The following is a 20,242-nucleotide window of genomic DNA, read 5'->3' as shown; positions in this document are numbered from 1 at the left end:
GCACAAACTATTGATTTGTGATATGGTGCTTAAAGAACAAGTGATGAAAAAGAGGACTTATGTTCCTAGGAGGAAAATATGGAAGCTGAAAAAACCAAGTAGTAAGGGATGCCTTCTATAGCGAGTTGAGGAGAGTGGTGGCTGAACAGGGAGCTGCAGACAGAGGAGTTAATGAGCAGTACAGAGCCCTCAAGAACAATTTCTTGAGAGTTACTGATGTAACATGCGGCTGGACAAGAGGACCACCAAGACATAAAGTAACTTGGTGGTGGGATGAGGGTGTAGAAGCTGCAATTAAGGAGAAAAGAAGGCTTTTCCTGGAGTGGAAGAAGGGTGGTAGCAAAGAGGAATATTTGGCTGCCAAGTGTAGGGCTAGGAGAGAGGTATACAGGGCAAAGTCTGAGTCACAGAGACAATTACTTGATAACCTAAATCATGGGGAAAGGAAAAATATATTTAGGGTGGCAGGTCAGGTGAAGAGGGATAATCGGGATATCATAGGTGAGCAGTGTGTGAAGAATGATGAAGGAAGGGTAGTGGTGAACAGTGAGGATATTAAAGATGCATGGAGAGAGCATTATAACCGGTTGTTGAATGAGGAGTTTGACTGGGACAGGGAAGGTTTGGAGCCAGCAGATCCAGTGTCTGGCCCTTGGCCTTTGATTGATACTGCTACTGTGAGTGAGGCAATAGGCAGGATGAGGGTGGGGAAGGCAGCAGGTGTGTCTGGGTTGACTGCTGAAATGTTGAAGGCCTCAGGCGATATAGGGGTGAGTTTAGTCACTGACCTGATAAATAGGATTATTTATGAGTGTGTTGTCCCAGATGATTGGCTGAAGAGTGTAATTGTAAATGTGTATAAAGGGAAGGGTGATGCCCTGGAAAGAGGAAATTATAGAGGTATAAAGCTTTTAGATCAGATAATGAAGGTAATGGAGAGAGTTTTAGAAGGTATGATTAGAGAAAGAGTGAATATTGATGAGATGCAGTTTGGGTTTATGCCAGGTAGGGCTTCAGGAAAAATATATTGGTAGGAGAAGGGATCTTTATTTTGTTTTTGTTGATTTGGAAAAGGCCTTTGACAGATCCCTAGAGAGGTGGTGAAGTGGGCAATGAGAAAGCTTGGCTTGGAGGAGTGGCTGGTTAGGGTGGTTATGGCCATGTATGTGGGTGCTCACACCCAGGTGAGAGTGAATGGAGATTTGAGTGATGAGTTTTCCGTGAATATTGGTGTGCATCAGGGGTCAGTCTTGAGTCCCATGTTGTTTATCATGGTACTGTACTTGAAGCCCTTTCACGTGACTTTAGAAACGGACTCCCGTGGGAGTTGTTGTATGCTGATGATTTGGTGTTGATTGCAGAGAATGAAAGGGAGGCGGAGGAAGGGTTTAGGAAGTGGAGAGATGGTATGGGGCAAAAGGGTTTAAGGGTAAATGCAGATAAAACAAAAGTGATATCTAGGGTTGGTGGCGGTACTGTCAAAGACGAGGGAGAGTGGCCATGTGCAGTTTGCCACAAGGGCGTGGGAAGTAATTCCATCTTGTGCGGTGTGTGTGATAAATGGGTGCATAAGAGATGTAGTGGTATCATAGGTAGACTGCAAGATAATGCTGATTTTATGTGTATGGCGTGCCGGGGTGAGCAGGTGGAGATCGTCAGACATGAAAGGATTGAACTTGCTGGTGAATCTCTTGAGTGTGTGGAAGAGTTTTGTTATTTGGGAGACATGTTGTGTGCTGGAGGTGGGGCTGGAGCTAGCTCTGTGGCTAGGGTGAGAAGTGGTTGGAAGAAGTTCAGGGAGCTCTTGCCTCTCCTGACATTGAGAGGGCTCTCCTTACGTGCTAAGAGGTCTTTGTATGCAGCATGTGTTAGGAGTGTAATGCTGTATGGCAGTGAGACCTGGGCAGTGAAGGAGGAAGACATTCGCCGGCTCAGACGTACAGAAATGACAATGATTAGGTGGATGTGCAGTGCGTCCCTGCGTCCAAGGCCTGGAGGGGCTGGGTTTACAATGGAAGAGTTGAAAGGTAGGATGGGACTGGAGTGTATTGGTGTTGTGATGAGGAGAGGTAGATTGAGGTGGTTTGGACATGTTGAGAGGATGGGGGATGATAATTGGGTGAGGAAGGTGAGAAGTGTTAATATTGGGGGTGGGGTTATGAGGGGTAGACCGAGAAAGACATGGGACGAGGTCATTAAGTGTGACCTTAGGGTTAAGGGACTGAACAGGGAGGCTGCAATGGATCGTGCAGCGTGGAGAGCCGCCATTAGGTGACCAAGGCCGACACATGCAAGCATGTTGGAGCCTTTAAAAACGAAACAAAACAAAACGAACTCGAATTCTTCCCGCTTCTTCTGGAACCTTGCCAGAAACCTTTCTAACAACTTTACCTCATCATCCTTCCCACCTCTTTTCTACTCTGATGGCACTGTGGCTATTTCGTCTACTGATAGAGCAGATCTCTTTGCTCATCCTTTCTCCTCCAATTCCACCTTAGATGATTCCGGTGGTGTTCCTCCATCACATTCCCCCTCTGACTTCCTCATGTCTGACATTAAAATTTCTTCAGCTTATGTATTTTCTGCCATCAGTGGCCTTAATACTAACAAGGCATATGGGCCTGATGGAGTCCCTCTTGTTGTCCTGAAGAACTGTGGTTCTGTGCTTACACCCTGCTTAGGTAAACTCTTTTGCTTTTGTCTTTCAACTTGCACCTTTCCTTCTTGCTGGAAGTTTGCTCTCATTCAGCCACTCCCAAAGAAGGGTGACCATTCCCAACCCTCTGACTATCATCCAATTGCTTTAACTTCCTGTGTCTCAAAAGTTTTTGAGTCAATTCTTAACAGAAAAATTTGATAGCATCTTTCCTATCGCAACCTTCTTTCTGATCGTCAGTATGGGTTCCATTAGGGACACTCCATTGGTGATCTTCTCACCTACCTTTCAGACTCCTGGTCATCCTCCTTTCAGGACTTTGGCAAAAGCTTTGCCATCGCACTTGACATGTCAAAGGCTTTCGATTGAGTCTGGCATATATCTTTAATATCCAAACTGCCTTCATACGGTTTCTATCCTTCTATCTGTGCCTTCATCTATAGCTTCCTTTCTGGTCGTTCTATAGCCACTGTTGTAGACGGCCATTGTTCTTCTCCTAGATCTATCAACAGTGGTGTTCTTCAGGGCTCTGTCTTATCACCAACTTTCTTCCTTTTATTCAGTGATCTTCTAAGCTGTACATCTAACCCTGTCCACTTGTACGCTGATGATTCCACCCTTTACCTTTCCATTCGGTTCTCGCAACGTCCATCTCAGCAGTTACTTCAGCAAACAAGGGATGAGGCTATGGCACACCTAATGTCTGACTTGGCTCGTATCTCTGACTAGGGTAAAAACAATCTTGTTTTTAATGCATCAAAAAACTCAGTTTTTACACCTATCAACCCGACACAATCTTCCACAGTGGTACCCACCAATGTGTAATAATATCCAGCTCAATCCTGCATCATCCTTGAACATACATTGGGTTTCATTCACCCGGAACTTATCTTGGAAAGATCATATTGCATCTCTTGTAAAATGTGCGTCGAAGAGATAGGGTGTTTTAGGTCGACTCCTTACCTTCTTTACCTGTGCACAGTTGTTGACTTTATTCATGGGTTTTATTCGCCCATGTAGAGTACAACTCTTATGTGTGGGGAGGCTCCCCACATACAGCTCTTCTCAACAGGGTGAAGTCAAAGGATTTTCATTTCATTAACTTTCCTTCTCTTACTAGCTCGCTTCAACCTCTGTCTTTTTGCTGCAATTTTGCATCTCTATCTCTTTTCTGTCGCTACTTCAGTGGTCACTGCTTCTCTGAACTGTCTGCTTGCATCCCTGCACCTCTATGATGGGTGCTTCTAGCAACAAACTCTCAACCCTTTTCTGTCCAACTCTCTAATGCAAGAGTTAACAGTTACTCCCAGTCCTTTATTTATGCAACAGGTCAGCTCTGGAACTGTCTCCCTCTGTCTGTATTTCCTACTTCCTATGATCCGCAGTCTTTCAAATGCAGTGTGTCCAGGCATCTCGAAATGAACAGATCTAGAATTTGGCTCTCTTTTTTATTGTTTTTGTTTTTTTCTTGGAAGGAATGTTTTGTGGGCTCCTGGCCTTTGGTTCCTTGTTCCTTGCATTTATATTAAAGAAAAAAAAAGACGCCAGTCCTGACTGGCTTGATTACAGGTGGTTCCACCTTGCCCTTATCACCTGACTGAACCACTTCCCCGTGTGTCTCTGCCTCATTCACCTCTTCCATAAAACCTTCTAAGTCCAAAGATGACACCACTGACATCACATCATGATCGTCTTCCCCAGGAAGTGTAGCAGACAATGTAGAGGCAATTGGCTCCTGTTGTTCTTGAGTTTGGTAGTAGCGTGTTATGAGTGTTTGCTTTCTTCTGTTGACTTCCATATTGTGCCTTTCAGTGTCATAACGAAAAGTGGTTTCTACTCCGCTGAGCACTTCCTGTGTCATAAGGTAGCTGGTTTCATTTGCCTTGACCTCTACTCTCAGAACATCCACTGCCATGAGAATTTTACTGATCATCATCATAGGCAAATCTTTGTCCTCCATTGGATTCTGCACAACAGGTTACTCAGATCTGGCCTCTTGTGCAGTGTCTACAGGGGGGGGGGTTCAATATGAGATGGCAGTTATGGCCTACTCTTTCCCCCAAATTCGTTCATTCGGGGTTCAACTCATTCATTATGGTTTTGTGGACCTGATTATTCCCTGCACTTTCACTAGGCAAATTGTTTACTCTGAATCCGTTCAGTGTGCGAGAGCACTATAATTAATACAATATTTGAAATAACCGGTGCCAAATGGGCATTCTTAGCAGCATCCATTTTTGTTGTATTCACAGCTGACAAAGCAATAAGAGCAATTGATCCTGCTCACCCTCTGCCTCACTGCTGCCTTAACAAAGCTATCATAATCGATGAAAGTGAATGCAACCCAATGCGTGTACGGGTGGGTGTGGGTGCTGTGTGTGAGTGTGAGTGTAGATTGAGTGTATTTAATGAGTGAGGAGTGAGAGAAGTCCAGGTAGGGGCACAGTGATAAACCGCTTTTCATAGCCCATCATCCCAGTAATGTATTTTATAGGGTACTTTATTCTTGCTCGCCCAGTGGTTTTATTCAGTTCAGGAAATGTCATGCACTGAAGGGGTTAGTGTGGGCTGAATCAGATGCCTGTAGTTTAAAAAATTTCAGTAACTGCTTGTGCTCAATAAAAACGTTCGCATTAGGAATAATAAGAGAATAATTTCAGTAGGGTTGTTAACTCATGTTTGGCAGCTTCATTGACCAAATGGTAAGAAAGAAGGCTCTCCCTGACTTACCTACCTTTTCGGCAGAAACTGGTCGAAAATGGAAGTAGTGACTTAGGATTTTGATATTAACATTTTTTGATAAGTATTGTGTACAGGGGGGTCAGGTGGTGAAATGAATGTGTCGGTATCCATCTGTCTATAATTTTTTTTATCTAGCTCCCTATCTGATATTCACCTTGGGATTTCCATTGCAGAATTATGTTCTGATATTTGAATATGGGGCTGCATTTCTCGTGCACTTTTCTTAGAACTGTCACTTACTATATAATGGTATAGCAACTTGGAGACAGCAGTGTTATGAAGGCATAACAGTGGATGCTGAAATGTATATATTCAATATGTTTTGAGATGAATGTTTTTATTACATTGTGAGCAGTTAAGAATGCCTTGTTAATTTTTTATTTTGCAAGGCAAACGACACTGTCAGTGAGGAAGTGTTATTGGGAGAAGAGGGTAGAGACAGCTGTATACCTTGTTGCCAATGACCTTGCCATTTTGAACTTCACTTGTAAAACATTTTAATATGCTTTTCGTTTAGTGTGTATGTACGAGTGCTATATTTATTTCTTATTATTATTATTGTGGAAGTATTCAGAGGTTAATGAGAGTGCATTACTAGGGATGGGAATGAGGTAGTGTTCAGGAGCATGTTTACTGAGCAGAAAAGACTCATGTCTTATTTCATTTGGTTTGTTTAAGGATATTTTTTCAGTTTAGGAAGTGAATTCGTTGTCTGTAGGTAATGAGACATTAGGAGCAAGTTACAGTAGTCTAACATCATACTGAGTTGAGATTGAATGTGGGAAAATACTGTAACACTGGAGATGTGGGCACAAATCTGACTAGTACAGGGTACTTTAAGGGTAAATAAAATGCCGTAAACGTTCCTTGTAATTCATTCATTCATTCATTGCCAGACGCCATGTATCCCAAACGGGGTGACCAAGGGCTTAGAGTTAATTGTTTTACAGGGAGGGGCACTAATCCTCCACCAACCCCACTTGACACGTAGGGATGCCAACAGCATCTGGTGTTCCCAGGCGGTCACCCATCCAAGTACTAACCAGACCCAACGTTCCTTGTAATTGATTTGTGAAAATCTGTTTGTGTTGTCTGTGATTGTAATATACAGTACACTCAGGCATTTGATTTTTAGGTAAAGTGTACTACTACTTTTAATGGCCTATTTACTGTACAGTATTTTCTTAAATGAAGGAAAGAATGGGTTTTATTGAGTTTTATTGTTTTAAGTTCAGTTCAGGAAAAATAATACAGTACTTATATCTATATACTGATGTGTATTTATCAGTGCTGGGCAGGTGTGCAAACATTTGCCCAAAGCGCAACTGCGCACCCTTGTGCTTCGGTGATATCGTTTGTGCATTGCTCACCGCACTAGACCATGCATAATTTTGTGCTTGCGCACCTACCCTGTGGATTGCACACTGCGGATTGCGCACTGCGCAATCCAAGGGACGCGTGGTCTCCCAGGGGACATGTGGTCTTGGGAGCTTCCTACGTGGCTGGACAATGGATGGGGGAGGCTGGGGCGTGTCGTGAGGGTGGGTTGGTGGGGGGAGGCGGGAGGGAAGGGGGTAGTAGCATTTCTTTATATGCTTCAATAGAGATAATGTATTTTTAATATTTTTTAAATTATTATTATTAGTAAATAATAATAAATATACATTATTTATTAAGATTAGCATATGCAATTCCTTACAAAAACCATTAAAGCATATTATTTAAATCAAATATCCACAGCGTAATAATTTATTAGGCTGTGAATATTTGATTTAAATACTCTGTTTTCATGATTTTTTATTTTTTATAACGAATTACATATGCTATTGTATATCTATATTGAATTATTAAATAAATTGTCTTGACAAGACAAGAGAGAGAGAGAGAGAGAGAAAGAGATAAAGATCATTATTCTGAGAGAGAGAGAGAGAGAGAAAAATAGAAGAATGGCAAAGGAGCGTCCCTTTGAGTGAGGAGATAAGGCATAAACCTCGTCCATCTTCTCTCTCTTATTCTCCATTCCCTCCCTCCCTCTGTCAGAGAGAGAGAGAGAGAGAGAGAGAGAGAGAGAGAGATGGTGATACAGTAATCACGTGATCTTTGCCAATGCCTTGGTAAATATAGGCTGTTTTTCCTGGACAATGACGTACTGTACTTCAGTCACCACGGGTGGTGGGCAGGTTGCTAATTTAGCAATTTATTTAATTATACCAATATATATTTTACAGTAATTCCCACAAATATATGCAAATGATTTGCACTAGCGCTTTGCGACATTGCACAAGCTAACTATTAGATTGCACACTTGCGCAAATTACAAATAATAGAAAATAATAATTATAATAAGTAATAGTAAGTAGGTATGCTGTTTTATTTAAATATCTCAATATTTTCAGTAATTCCCAAAAATATATGCAAATGGTTTGCGCTTGCGCTTTGCGACATTGCGCAAGCTAAATATTTGTCAGATTGCACATTTGCGCTTGCGCAAGGAAATGAACTATGGATTGTGCTTGCACAAGATCCTTCTTCGTTTGCGCTGCCCACCACTGGTATTTATTATACCTTAATGGCGATGAATATTAAGTCTCAAATGATTGTATTGTACAAAAGGAGTTGGATGGAATGTTGCCAATTTAGTGGTTTTCCTGCTAAATGTAGAGGTTTTAAAACAAATCTAGTAGGAAGTTTTTTTATATTTTTACTCTACATCTAGTGTTTTTTTAAGTCCTGTGTTGTGGGTTTTGTGGCTGATTTTCCCTAATTTGATGGATTTTTACCACTTTTAAGACCAGTCAGTGGATTGATAGAATTTCCACTTGACAACATTGATTGGACTTCATAAGTGTTAACGATGGCGTCGTGGTACGAAGTAACTTTTTGTAAGGAAGGGGTTGTTTGTTTTCCTGTCATGTAATCTTCATTTACATAAAAATAAAGAAACCAAAGACATATGCAGTACCATACTGAATAGAAATCCTGAAACATAAACAGTGTTAAGATGGTGTCATGGAACGAAGTAACATTTTGTAAGGAAGGGATTGTTTGTTTGTTTTGTTGTCTTGTATCCTTCTTTTACAAAAAAATTAAGAAACCAAAGACTGAGAGGTGAGTGTGTATTTGAGTGAAAACTATTCATAGCAAGCAACCTTTCTGCAGTCGTGGTTGAGACATCCTTTTTTCTCAGAACTGCCCTTCCAGAATTAGGGTGCATCTTTCATACTTCACCGTCTAATATGCCTTGAAAGATGGTATTTGTGTGTGTGCGTGCAGCCCTGACTCTAGCTTCACTCTCATTGTGATTATTTCTCCTTTACTAGATAAACTAGACACAGTTGCATCCAAGGCATACCCTGTGGCACTATCACTAAGCCTTTTCGAGTTCCTTGGAAAGAGACTTGGCAGGGGTGGATGAGGCAAGAGGTCCACATGAGGTGGGAACAGAATTGGACCAGAGGTTTAAGAAAACATCATCCTTCACCTGACAAAATCACAGAGACGACTGAGGTATGCATGCCTCGGGTGGCGAGTTTCTGTCCCGACCCTTTGGTGATGAGATCAAGTGACAGTCACTTCAAACTGTGGCGTGAAAACTCTTGTGGTTATATCCGACACCCGGCATCCCTGGCCCACCAATTTCACGTCAGTTATAACTGTCCCCTGGCAGCTAGGGGTTAAACATACTTAAGATTTCATTCTCTTGGGATTTATCTTGGAAAGATCATATTACATCTCTTGTAAAATCTGCTTCAAAATGATTAGGTGTGCTAAGCCAACACTGTGTCTTCTTTACCCATGCACAGTTGTTGACTTTATACACAGGTTTTATTTGCCCCTGTGTAGAGTACAACTGTTTTGTGGGGAGGCTCCCCACATACAGCTCTTCTCAACAAGTTGGAGTCAAAGGCTTTTCGTCTCATTAGCTCTCTTCTTACTGGCTCCCCATAACCTCTGTCTCTTCGCCACACTGTTGCATCCCTATCTCTTTTTTGTCACTACTTCAGTGGTCACTGCTCCTCCGAACTGTCTGCTTGCATCCCACTACTAGTACGGCAGGTGTGTAGCACCTGTCTAGCAAGAAACTCTTAAACCTGTTCTGTCCAACTCTCTAATGCAAGAGTTGACCGTTACTCTCAGTCCTTCATGTATGCAACAGGTCAACTCTGGAACTGTCTCCCCCTGTCTGCATTTCCTATGACCTCCAGTCCTTCAAACACATTGTGACCAGGCATCTTGAAATGAAAGGATCCTGAATTTTGTTTTGTTATCTTTTTTTTTTTTTTTTTTTTTTTTTTTGTTGGAACTTTTTTTTTTTTTTTTTTTTTTTTTTTTTTTCTCTCTCTCTCCAAGGAAGAAGGAATCAAATGCCAAAGCCCGTAAGATTGTACTCTCCAAGAAAAAGAAAAAAACAAGATGTGTCCAGGCATCTTGAAATGAAAGGATCTTAATTTTGCTCTGCGTTATCTTGTTTTTGTTTTTTCTCGGAGGGAGCTTTTTTCTTTTTATGCAAGGAAGACGGAACCAAAGGCCATAATCCCGTAAGATTGTTTCCCCCAAGAAAGAACAAAGAAAGATAAGAGAGAGCCAAATTCAAGATCTGTCCATTTTGAGATGTCTGGACACACTGCGTTTGAAAGACTAGAGGTCATAGGCAGTAGGAAATACAGACAAAGAAAGACAGTTCCAGAATTGGCCTGTTGCATACATGAAGGACTTGGAAAAATGATGAACTCTTGCATTATAGAGTTGGACGGAAAAGGGATGAGAGTTTGTTGCTTGACGGGTGCTATGTGCATGCCTTAGTGGTGGAGGGATGCAAGCAGACAGTTCAGAGGAGAAGTGACCATAGAAGTAGCGATAGAAGAGAGATAAAGATGCAAGTGTGGAGAGGAGACAGAGGTTGAAGGGAGCCAGCATGAGGAGGAGGGTTAATGAGATGAAAAGCCTTTGACTCCTCCATGTTGAGAAGAGCTGTATGTGGGGAGCCTCCCCACACATGAGAGATATACCATACGCAACACATGGATGAATAAAACCCATGTATAAAGTCAACAACTTTGCAAGGGTAAAGAAGGCATGGAGTTGGCTTAGCACACCTAATCTCTAGGAAGCAGATTTACAAAAAAGGCAATGTGATCTTTCCAAGATAAATCCTGAGACAATGAAACCCCAAGTATGTTTAAAGATGAAAAAGCATTGACTTGGATATTGTTAAAAATTGGAGGATACTCTTGTGGAAGATTTTGACAGGTTGAAGGATGTAAGAACTGAGTTTTTGAAACATTAAAAACAAGATTACATTTACCCCAATCAGGGATATGAGCCAAGTCAGACATTAGATGTGGCATACTCTCATCCTTTGTATGTTAAATCAACTGTTGAAATGGGTGCTGCTGGAAGCGAATGAAAAACTGAAGGGTGGAGTTATCAGCGCATAAGTGGCTAGGGTTAAATGTACAGCTCTAAAGGTCATTGATGAATAAAAAGAAGAGAGTTGGTGATAGGACAGAACCCTGAGGAACACCACTACCGATTGCTCTAGGAGAAGAACAGTTGCCATCTACGACAGCAGATATAGAATGACGAGAAAGGAAGCTAGAGATGAAGTCACAGATAGAAGGATGGAAACCTTATGAGGGCAGTTTGGAAATTAAAGATTTATGCCAAACTCGATCTAAAGCCTTAGAAATGTTTAATGCAGTGGCAAAGCTTTTGCCTAAGTCCTGAAAGGAGGATGACCAGGAGTCTCAAAGGAAGGTGAGATCACCTGCGGGGCATCCCTGACGGAACGCCTACTGATGATCTGAAAGAAGGTTATGACAGGAAAGATGCTTTAAAATTTTTTTTTTTTTTTTTAAGAATACAGGATGTTAAGGCAGTTGGGCGATAGTTGAAGGGATGGGAATGGTCACCTTCTTCGGGACAGGCCTATTGAGGGCAAACTTCCAGCTAGAAGGAAAGGTACACAGACAAAGGTGAAAGAGTTTGCCAAGGCAGGGTGTAAGCACAGAAGCACAGTTCTTGAGGACAACAGGATGGACCCCATCAAGACCATATGTCTTGTTAGTATTGTGGCCAGTGATGGCAGAAAATACATCCTCTGAAGAAATTCTTATATCATCCATGAGGAAGTCAGAGAGGGGAAGTTACGGAAGAACAGCACTGGAATCATGTAAAGTGTATTTGGAGGAGAAAATCTGCATGAAGAGTTCTGCTTTATTACAAGAAATAGCTACAGAACCATTAGAGTGGAAAAGAGGAGGGGAAGATGGTATGATAAAGTTGTTAGAAAAGTTTTTGGCAAGGTGCCAGACAGAGTGGGAAGAATTTGAGTTGGAGAGTTCAGATTATTTAGTATGAATGAAATTATTTTTAGCAGAGCAAAGAACAGACTTTGCATGGTTCCCTGCTGAAGCAAAGGAGATGAGATTCAGGGGTTGGTTTGCTCTGGTACCTTATGTAGCCCCTCTCCATGTTGTGGACAGCATTAGAACTAGTGTGATTAAGCCAAGTTTCCCCCCTCCCCCCCTTCCCTTTAGTCATTGGATAAGAGAAAGGAATGTGTGCTTCTGTGCCCCAGAGAATAACCTCCATAATGCACAAGGGACATATTGATGGCTGTCAGCCATGGAAGCAATAGTCATTGCAGAGAAAATTAAAAAAGTATCGTCTGGGAGGCTACCGTCAGGAGGCTACCCCAAAGTACTACAGCCGCATTACTGGAGTGATAGGACAAGTTAAGGTGATAAGGTTGTGATCGGAGGAGCCCAATGGAGAGGAAAGATTAATAGTGTAAACAGAAGGATTAGTTGTAAGGAAAAGGTTAAGCATGTTGGAACTCTGTCCAAGGTTGTCAGGGATTCGGGTAAGGTGCTGTACAAGGTGCTTAAGGTCATTAAGGGTAGAAAAAATGTAGGCTGGTTCACCAGGTGGATCAGTGAAAGGAGATGAGAGCCAAAGGTAATAGTGAACATTGTAATCATGTAAAATGGAGATTTCAGAGAAAGGAGAAATCAATAGGATGTGTTCCATTTTAGAAGTAAAGTCTATCTATCTATTGCCAGACGCCTCAATCCAGTTTGGGGTGGCCACAAACAAATCGCCTCCAAGTCGCCCTGTCCCCCGCCATTTCACTGCCCTGCTTCCAACTCACACCCCCCTCTCTCATATACCTCTCCACTCCATCCCTCCATCTCATCCTCGGCCTCCCCCTCCCTCTACCCCCCTCCACCTCACTCACATACACTCTCTTCGTCAGTCTTTCACCCTCCATCCTCTCCACATGGCCAAACCACCTCAGTGTGTTCCTCATAACGCTTCCTATCACATCCACACCACAACGCTCCTCTATATCCTCATTCGTCAGCCTGTCTCTCCACGTGACTCCACAGGCTCCTCTTAAATAACTCATTTCCACTGCTCTCACTCTTGACTTGTGTCCTTCCAACAATGTCCAAGCTTCACTTCCGTACGTTAGAGTTGGTATCACAATACTGTCATGTAGTAACTTTTTCACTTCCATGCTTACTTCCCTGTTTCTTATCACTGCTTTCAAGGAACCAGCAACCTTTCTTCCCTGCTGTACCCTTTCAAGCACTTCACCCTCCAAACCCCCATCCTTACTCATCACACTACCCAAATACTTAAACGTACTCACATTTTCCAATTCCTCACCATCTAACCTCGCTGTACATTCACTAACTTTACCTCTCTCAAAGACCATCACTTTACTCTTCCCTACATTCACCTTTAGATTCCGTTTCTTACACACTCTCTCAAACTCATCCACCAAGCCTTGCAGCTCCCCTTCGTCTTCACTCAACAACACAGTATCATCTGCAAACAACAGTACAGGGAGTTTCCAAACACTATCCTCTCTCACCAGGGCCACTCCAACATCCACTACCCTACCTTGTACCTCTTTTATTACCCCATCCATGTACAGATTGAACAACCATGGAGACATGACACATCCCTGTTTCAACCCAACTTTCAAGGAGAAAAATTCACTTAGTTCACCATCCACACGCACTGCAGCCTTTGCACCATCGTACATACTCTTCACAGCATTCAACAACTTCCCATCTACTCCATATATTCTTAACACTTTCCACAATCCTTGTCTATCCACCCTGTCATATGCTTTCTCCAAATCCATGAAAGCCGCATACAACTTCTTTCCCTTCTCTAGAAACTTTTCCACTAAAGATCTAAGAATGAATATCTGATCTACACAACCTCTTCCCTTCCTAAAGCCTCCCTGTTCTTCTCCAACTAATTTCTCTGTTCTTTCTCTAACTCTGTCTATAAGTATCCTACCATACACTTTTCCTATTATACTAAGAAGACAAATGCCCCTATGATTACCACACACTTCTTTTTCCCCTTTTCCTTTGTACAAGGGAATAATTATACCTGACTTCCAATCCTCCGGGACTCTACCTTCCTCCCAGGCCAATCTGCACATCTTCCACATCCATTCTACTACTATCTCTCCCCCATGCTTCAGCATTTCACCACACACTCCATCAATTCCTGGGGCTTTCCCCGATTTAACTTTCTTCATTGCTTCCACAACTTCTATCCTACTGATTTGTTCCTGTCTTCTCACCTCCCTCCTTCTCCCAGCCATTCCCCAGCCACTTATACTCGCATTACTTCCATCCTTTACGTTCAACAATTCCTTAAAGTGTTCTCTCCATCTGCTCACTTTTTCTCCCTTCTCCACTAGTAATCTACCATTTTTATCTTTCACTCCCCTGCTAACTTCACTTCCACCTTGTCTTACTCTTTTCACTTCTCTCCAGAACATTTTCTTACAGTCCCTCCACTTTACACTCAAATTCCTTCCAAATTCCTCATCCACTCTCTTCTTACTCTCTCTTACTAATCTTTTCACCTCTCTCTTCCTTTCCACATATAACTCTCTCTTCCGCCTCTCAACTTCTTCCACGCCCCTATTTCTCACCCATTCATTGTATGCTTTCTTCTTTTGTGCCACAGCCTGTTTCACCTCTTCAGTCCACTATGCTGTTCCTTGCACCCCCCTCCGTCTTCTCTTCCTTCCACACACCACATCACATGCTGCACATATTTCTTCTGTAAATAGCTTACACACACCTTCCACGTCTCCCATCTGCTCCAATTCATATTTGCCCAATCGTTCCTCCACTTCTCTCTTATACTCTGCCTTTTTCTCATCCTCTTGTAACCTTTCCACTCTCCTTGCAACAACTCCTTCCTCTCGTCTTTCCCTTCTTCTATTCCTCCATCTCACTTGCATCCTAATTCTGGCCACCACCAAGTAGTGGTCAGAAAGTCCACTCCCCCAACCTCTATACACTCTTGCATCCTTTACACATCTTCGCATCCTTTCATCCACACACACATAATCAGTCATTGCCTTCCTTTCATTCAGTTCACCACCCACCCTTCTCATCACTCGCCATGTATACCTGTGGATCATTTTATGCCTGAAGAGGGTATTGGCTATCACCAACCCCCTCCCAGCACAAATGTCCACTAACGCACTCCCATTCTCATCTATCTCGGCAGGCACACCCCACTCACCAACTATTCCATCCACCTTCACATTACCAACTTTACCATTCATATCACCAATCAAAAACACTCTCTCATTCCTTCCAAACTTTTCCATGCACACTTCCACATTTGTCCAGAACTCTTCTCTCACTCTTCTAGCACGATCTTGCGTTGGCGCATACACACACAATCGCCCACTTTTGTATTCCAACTTTCAACTTTACCCACACAATCCTTGACCCGACTGATCCACACTGTCTTATGCTCTTCTTCCATCTTTTACTCACAACTATACTGTACACACTCCTTCCTTTGCCCTCTCATTCTCATCTACTCCTGCACATATACCCCATCCATACTCCCATTCTCTCACACTTTCTCCTCTCCATTTTGTTTCAGTTATTCCACATACATCCACTTTCGCACCCTCAAGCACCTGGACAATCTCTCTCTCTTTCACCTCATCATTCGCTCCTCTTACATTCCAAGTTGCCATTACCAGGTCCTTTGTCCGGTCCTGGGTCGTCACCGTTTGGTCAGTCCTTGTCCGAGGCTTCTTGTTTGTTTTTTTAGTTAGTTGTTTTCCGGGGAGGGGCACTAACCCTCCGCCAACCCTTTTAGTCGCCTTTTACGACAAGCAGTGGAATTAGTTGATGAGTAAACAGCACAGTTATATTTAGTCATAGAATGACAAGATAGCCAATGCCAGAGCGTAAGAGTAGAAAATTCAGAAGATTCAAGTTGAGGAACATGAGGGCAAGCTATGTTGTTGCAACCTTTGTCACCTTTGGCTTTGAAATGAGTAGAGAGAGAGTAGAATGATGCAGAGAATGGTTTGCTATCACTCATCTCAAGACAGTTGAACCTTTGTGAGGAAGAGAAGGTGGGGGCTCCTGGCCTTTGGTTCCTTCTTCCTTGCATTAAAAAACATAAAATGTAATTTATCAAGTTTTGAAGATAGGAGTTGCCCTGTGAATTGGTTGTTCACTTAACGAAGAATTACTCTGATAGTTTTAATTTATTAGCATGTAAAAGTAATTCCAAGCAACGAATTAGTTGTTCACTTAATGAAGAATTACTCTGATAGTTATGATAGTTTTAATTTATTAGCATGTAAAAGTAATTCCAAGCAACGTGTAATTATTGTATAATGACGAAAAGTTTATTTTTTTTAAAGGTTATATGCATACTGGCCCTGGCTTTTAGTTGTCTTTATGGTACTTTGGAGTCTTGTGTAGTACTGCCAGTTGCCTCACTCTTTAAACTTAATGTGTTCCCCTGCCCTTCATTTTGCATGGAAATACAGACTGCAAGAAAAGTGACTGTCTTCATAGGGGGTTTGGAAACTGTTATGATATAATCAGCAGTGTTGATTATGATGAGATGGTGAGGATGGTGAATATGAAGAGTAATATTTACACCAGATACTGCACTTCTTACTTTGCAGATGCCCTTGCCCGGCCACTGCCAGCAGAGCCGCTCAGTGATGGTTCTGGGCATGATACCTCCCCCACTGCCAGCCCAGAGCATCACAGTGAGATGTAAGTACAGTATCCCTTTGTCTTACACTGGCTCTGCTGCTTATGAATGCAACTGTTTTATAAATGCTTTGCTCATTTCTGGGAGTATGTTATTCCAGTCAACTCTAAACTTTTCTTTTGTAGTTGCACATTTTTTTGCAGAGATATTTTCATTTGCTTGTTAACAGTTGAAGCTATTTGTTCATTGTGTTTTAGTTTAAATTTGTTTTTCACTTCTGGTGGTCACTCGAGTTACCTGAAGAGAATATAAGGCTTCGTACTTGTCTGAATTGTCACCCCTTGAGCAAAGAAGGAATATGGTATCATCGGATTATTGGCCATTATTGAAAACACATGCTTAATGAGCACTGGACACTCTTCTCATTAGTGTCAGCTGCAAGTCTTAGTTCAATAGTGCTTTCTTTTTAGCTAATTTTTTCTTGCCCAGAAGGTACTGTACTTTGTGGTCTAGTTGATGGCACCTTTGCTCTTTAACGTAGTGTCTAGGTTTAAGTCTGGCAGGGTGACTGAGTTGGAGACCATGGGTCCTTTTATTTGAATTTCCCAGTTTGTTTTAAACATGTTTTAAGTCAACATGAAACACAGCTTACTATTTTCAAGTGAAAATATTTGATTATGCAATGAACTGATGTTGATGAAAATGTGTTTAAAGCTAGTCTAGATAAATGTAGATATGGTGATGGGACAGCATGAGCTTAGCTCAATTCCTGTATACTACAAATTGGTAAATACACACACACACACACACACACCTGAATTATAGACCAGTGTCTCTAACCAGCATGGTCGCAAAATTGTGTGAGAGAATCCTGAAAGACAGATGGATAAAATATTTGGAAGAGATGAATATTTTGGCTGAATGTCAGTTTGGATTCAGAAGTGGAAGGTCATGTGTTTCAAACTTGTTGAGCTTTTACTCAAGAGCGATTGATGTGGTACAGGAGAGAGATGGTTGGGTGGATTGTGTGTACTTAGACTTAGAGAAGGCCTTTGACAAGGTACCTCATAAGAGACTAATGTGGAAACTAGAATATATAGGAGGACTAAAGGGGAAACTTCTGGAATGGATGAGAGACTTTTTGAGAGACAGACAAATGAGGACAGTAATAAAGGAAAAGATGTCTGGATGGAGGGAAGCAACAAGTGGAGTCCCTCAAGGCTCAGTGTTGGCGCCAGTAATGTTCCTGATTTACGTAAATGATATGGTAGAGGGAGTGACCAGTTATGCGAGTCTGTTTGCTGATGATGTAAAGATCTTGAGGAAGATTGAGGTTGAGGAGGATTGTAAAATACTGCAGGAGGATTTGGATAGGATACACAATTGGAGCCGGACGTGGGAAATGAAATTTAATGTAAAGAAATGTAAAATATTGGAAATGGGTAAAAGTACCAGGAGACCATCACTGAATTATTTTTTGGGTAATGAATTAATCACAAAAAGGAGAGAAGAGAAAGATTTGGGAGTGCTGGTCCAAGATAGTTTGTCACCAGAAAAGCACATTAACAAGATAGTTGGAGAGACTTATAAGCTCTTGACTAACATAAGAGTAGCATTTCATTATATGGATGAGGAAATGATGAAAAAATTGATAGTGGCCATGATCCGCCCCAGGTTAGAATATGCAGCGGTATTGTGGTCCCCACACAAAAAGAAAGATATAAACAAGATTGAGAGAATACAAAGAACAGCAACCAAGATGGTCCCCAGTCTGACAGACCTGCCATACAGAGAGAGGCTGGAAAAACTGGATTTGCCTTCGTTAGAGGAAAGGAGAAAGCGGGGAGACATGATTCTGGTGTTCAGGACCATGGTGGGAGTAGATAAAATTGACAAAGAAGATCTGTTTGTATGGGATAAGAGAGCAACAAGAGGACATGGAATGAAATTGAAAAAGTCAAGCTGCTTGAAGGATATCAAGAAATATAGCTTTCCTTACAGAAGTATAGACTTATGGAATAGCCTGGACAAAGAGATCGTCCAGTCTAAAAACTTAAACGAGTTTAAAGTTAAATTCGACTTATTGAGAAACAGCGACGGAAACCCACGAGCATAGTACATTCCGTGTATATCACAATTAGGTATATTCTTAAATATTTAGAACGACTCAGACAAAGAGGTGGTGCATGAGAAAAACATTCATGTGTGTAAAGGTAGACTTGATAAATGTGGATATGGAGACAGGACAACACGAGCATTGCTCAATTCCTGTATACTACAAATAGGTAAATACACACACACACACACACACACGAACGAGCAGCCGGAGAGAGCAGACGTCCTAGCCATCGCTCCTAACCTTGAGTAGTTTCAGGAATTTTGTCTGTCCTGTCTCCTAGGGTCTTTCTTTAAATTTAAAATAATGAAAGTTAGTAGACTACCAAAATTGTAAAGATTTGTTGGCTATAGTATACATGAATGTTTGTGGTTTATTCGGTAACAGCTGTTTTGGTACTTTACCGGTACATTAAACATGGCCGAAAATGTTAACATTGAGGGAATGGAATTTCAAGGATTTGATGCTAATACCAATGTCATGGACCTGGTGAAAACATTAATTATGAGGATTAGTGAACTCGAAAAGAAAGTAGAGAATCTAGTGATAAAGGATGTGTCAGTAAATACAGAAACCACCATACAGAGTTTGATCCAGTCCAATGAAACAGCCAATGAAGAGATTAGGAATTTGAAGCGGGAAAATGTTGAACTGAGAAGGAAACTAGAAGAGAGTACTAATAAAACGGAGAAGGTGAGTAATGTATTAGAAGAACATAAGGCAAAGTGGGCACACGTAGGAGAAGAACAGAAAGAAGTGGTCAGCTTAAGAGAGATCATCCAGGAAGAAAGGGAAATGAACAAGAAAGAAATGGAAGAAAATGTAGTGAAAATACTGAAGAAAAAAGAGAAAATAGTGAGAGAAACTGTAGAAAGGAACAGATGTGTGGTAGTATTTGGAAACAGGGAAGAGGAAGAAAAGGTTAGGTTCGTAAGACTCGAGAGAGACACGAACATGGTGAGAGGAATATTAGGCAAGATTGACCCCGAAGGAGACATGTGGGTAAAAGAAATTGAGGAAGTAAGGAGGATAGGGCCTTATAAGAAAGGGGAGACAAGACCAATGAGAGTCAAGTTTACATCAAAAAGTGTAATAAATGAGATACTTAAAGTGACCTGGAAATTAAGCAAAGAGGCGGGGATGGAAAATATTATAATAAGAAAAGATCTGAATGAAGAAGAAAGAGAAGTTTTAAAATCATTAAAGGAAGAAGTAAAGGAAAAAAATGATAAGAGGACAGAGGAAGAACGTAATACTTTTTTTTGGAGAGTAGTGGATATGAAAGTAAGGAAATGGTATTTAAGGAAATAGAAGTGAAGGAAACTAGGGGGGATGGTTGTGAAAGATCAGAAGTTGAGGAAGTGGTACGGACAGAGAGTAGGAGAGAAGAGGGTATTAAAAACGTCAAAAATAATTTGAAGGTGATATATACTAATGTTGATGGTTTCATATCGACAAGGATCGAAATTAATGATTTCTTGAGAGAACATGAACCTGATGTCATGTGCTTTGTAGAGACCAAATTAAGAGAAGATATTGATGTTCTTTTGGGAGATGGTAAATACAAACTATGGAGAAGAGACAGAAAAGAAAAAAAGGGGAAGGAGGAGTGATGATAGCAGTGAAGAACAACATAAATGTAGATACTGTGGAAATGGGAGAAGGCAGGGTTGAAGTGATATATATGAAATTAGAAACTGGAGAGA

The 20,242-nt window shown here is 41.5% G+C and overlaps 1 protein-coding gene across 3 annotated transcripts in view; it reads left to right on the top strand.

The window, feature by feature from the left end:
• The window catches only part of LOC145393507 (tyrosine-protein phosphatase non-receptor type 2-like), a 568,853-nt gene that overhangs the window by 348,559 nt on the left and 200,052 nt on the right, over positions 1–20,242 (top strand). For all 3 annotated transcript variants that reach the window (XM_080267640.1, XM_080267639.1, XM_080267638.1), the window contains exon 8: positions 16,389–16,482. In XM_080267640.1, the coding sequence (XP_080123766.1) occupies positions 16,389–16,482 (94 nt within the window). The remainder of the gene's footprint in view (positions 1–16,388; positions 16,483–20,242) is intronic.

The sequence above is a fragment of the Coenobita brevimanus genome, chromosome 24 (genome assembly GCF_032717465.1).
Source record: "Coenobita brevimanus isolate Jiangsu-jjx chromosome 24, ASM3271746v2, whole genome shotgun sequence".
Lineage (NCBI taxonomy): Eukaryota > Metazoa > Arthropoda > Malacostraca > Decapoda > Coenobitidae > Coenobita > Coenobita brevimanus.
The sequence above is the reverse complement of the archived record's forward strand: the minus strand, read 5'-3'. Positions and strand labels throughout refer to the sequence as shown.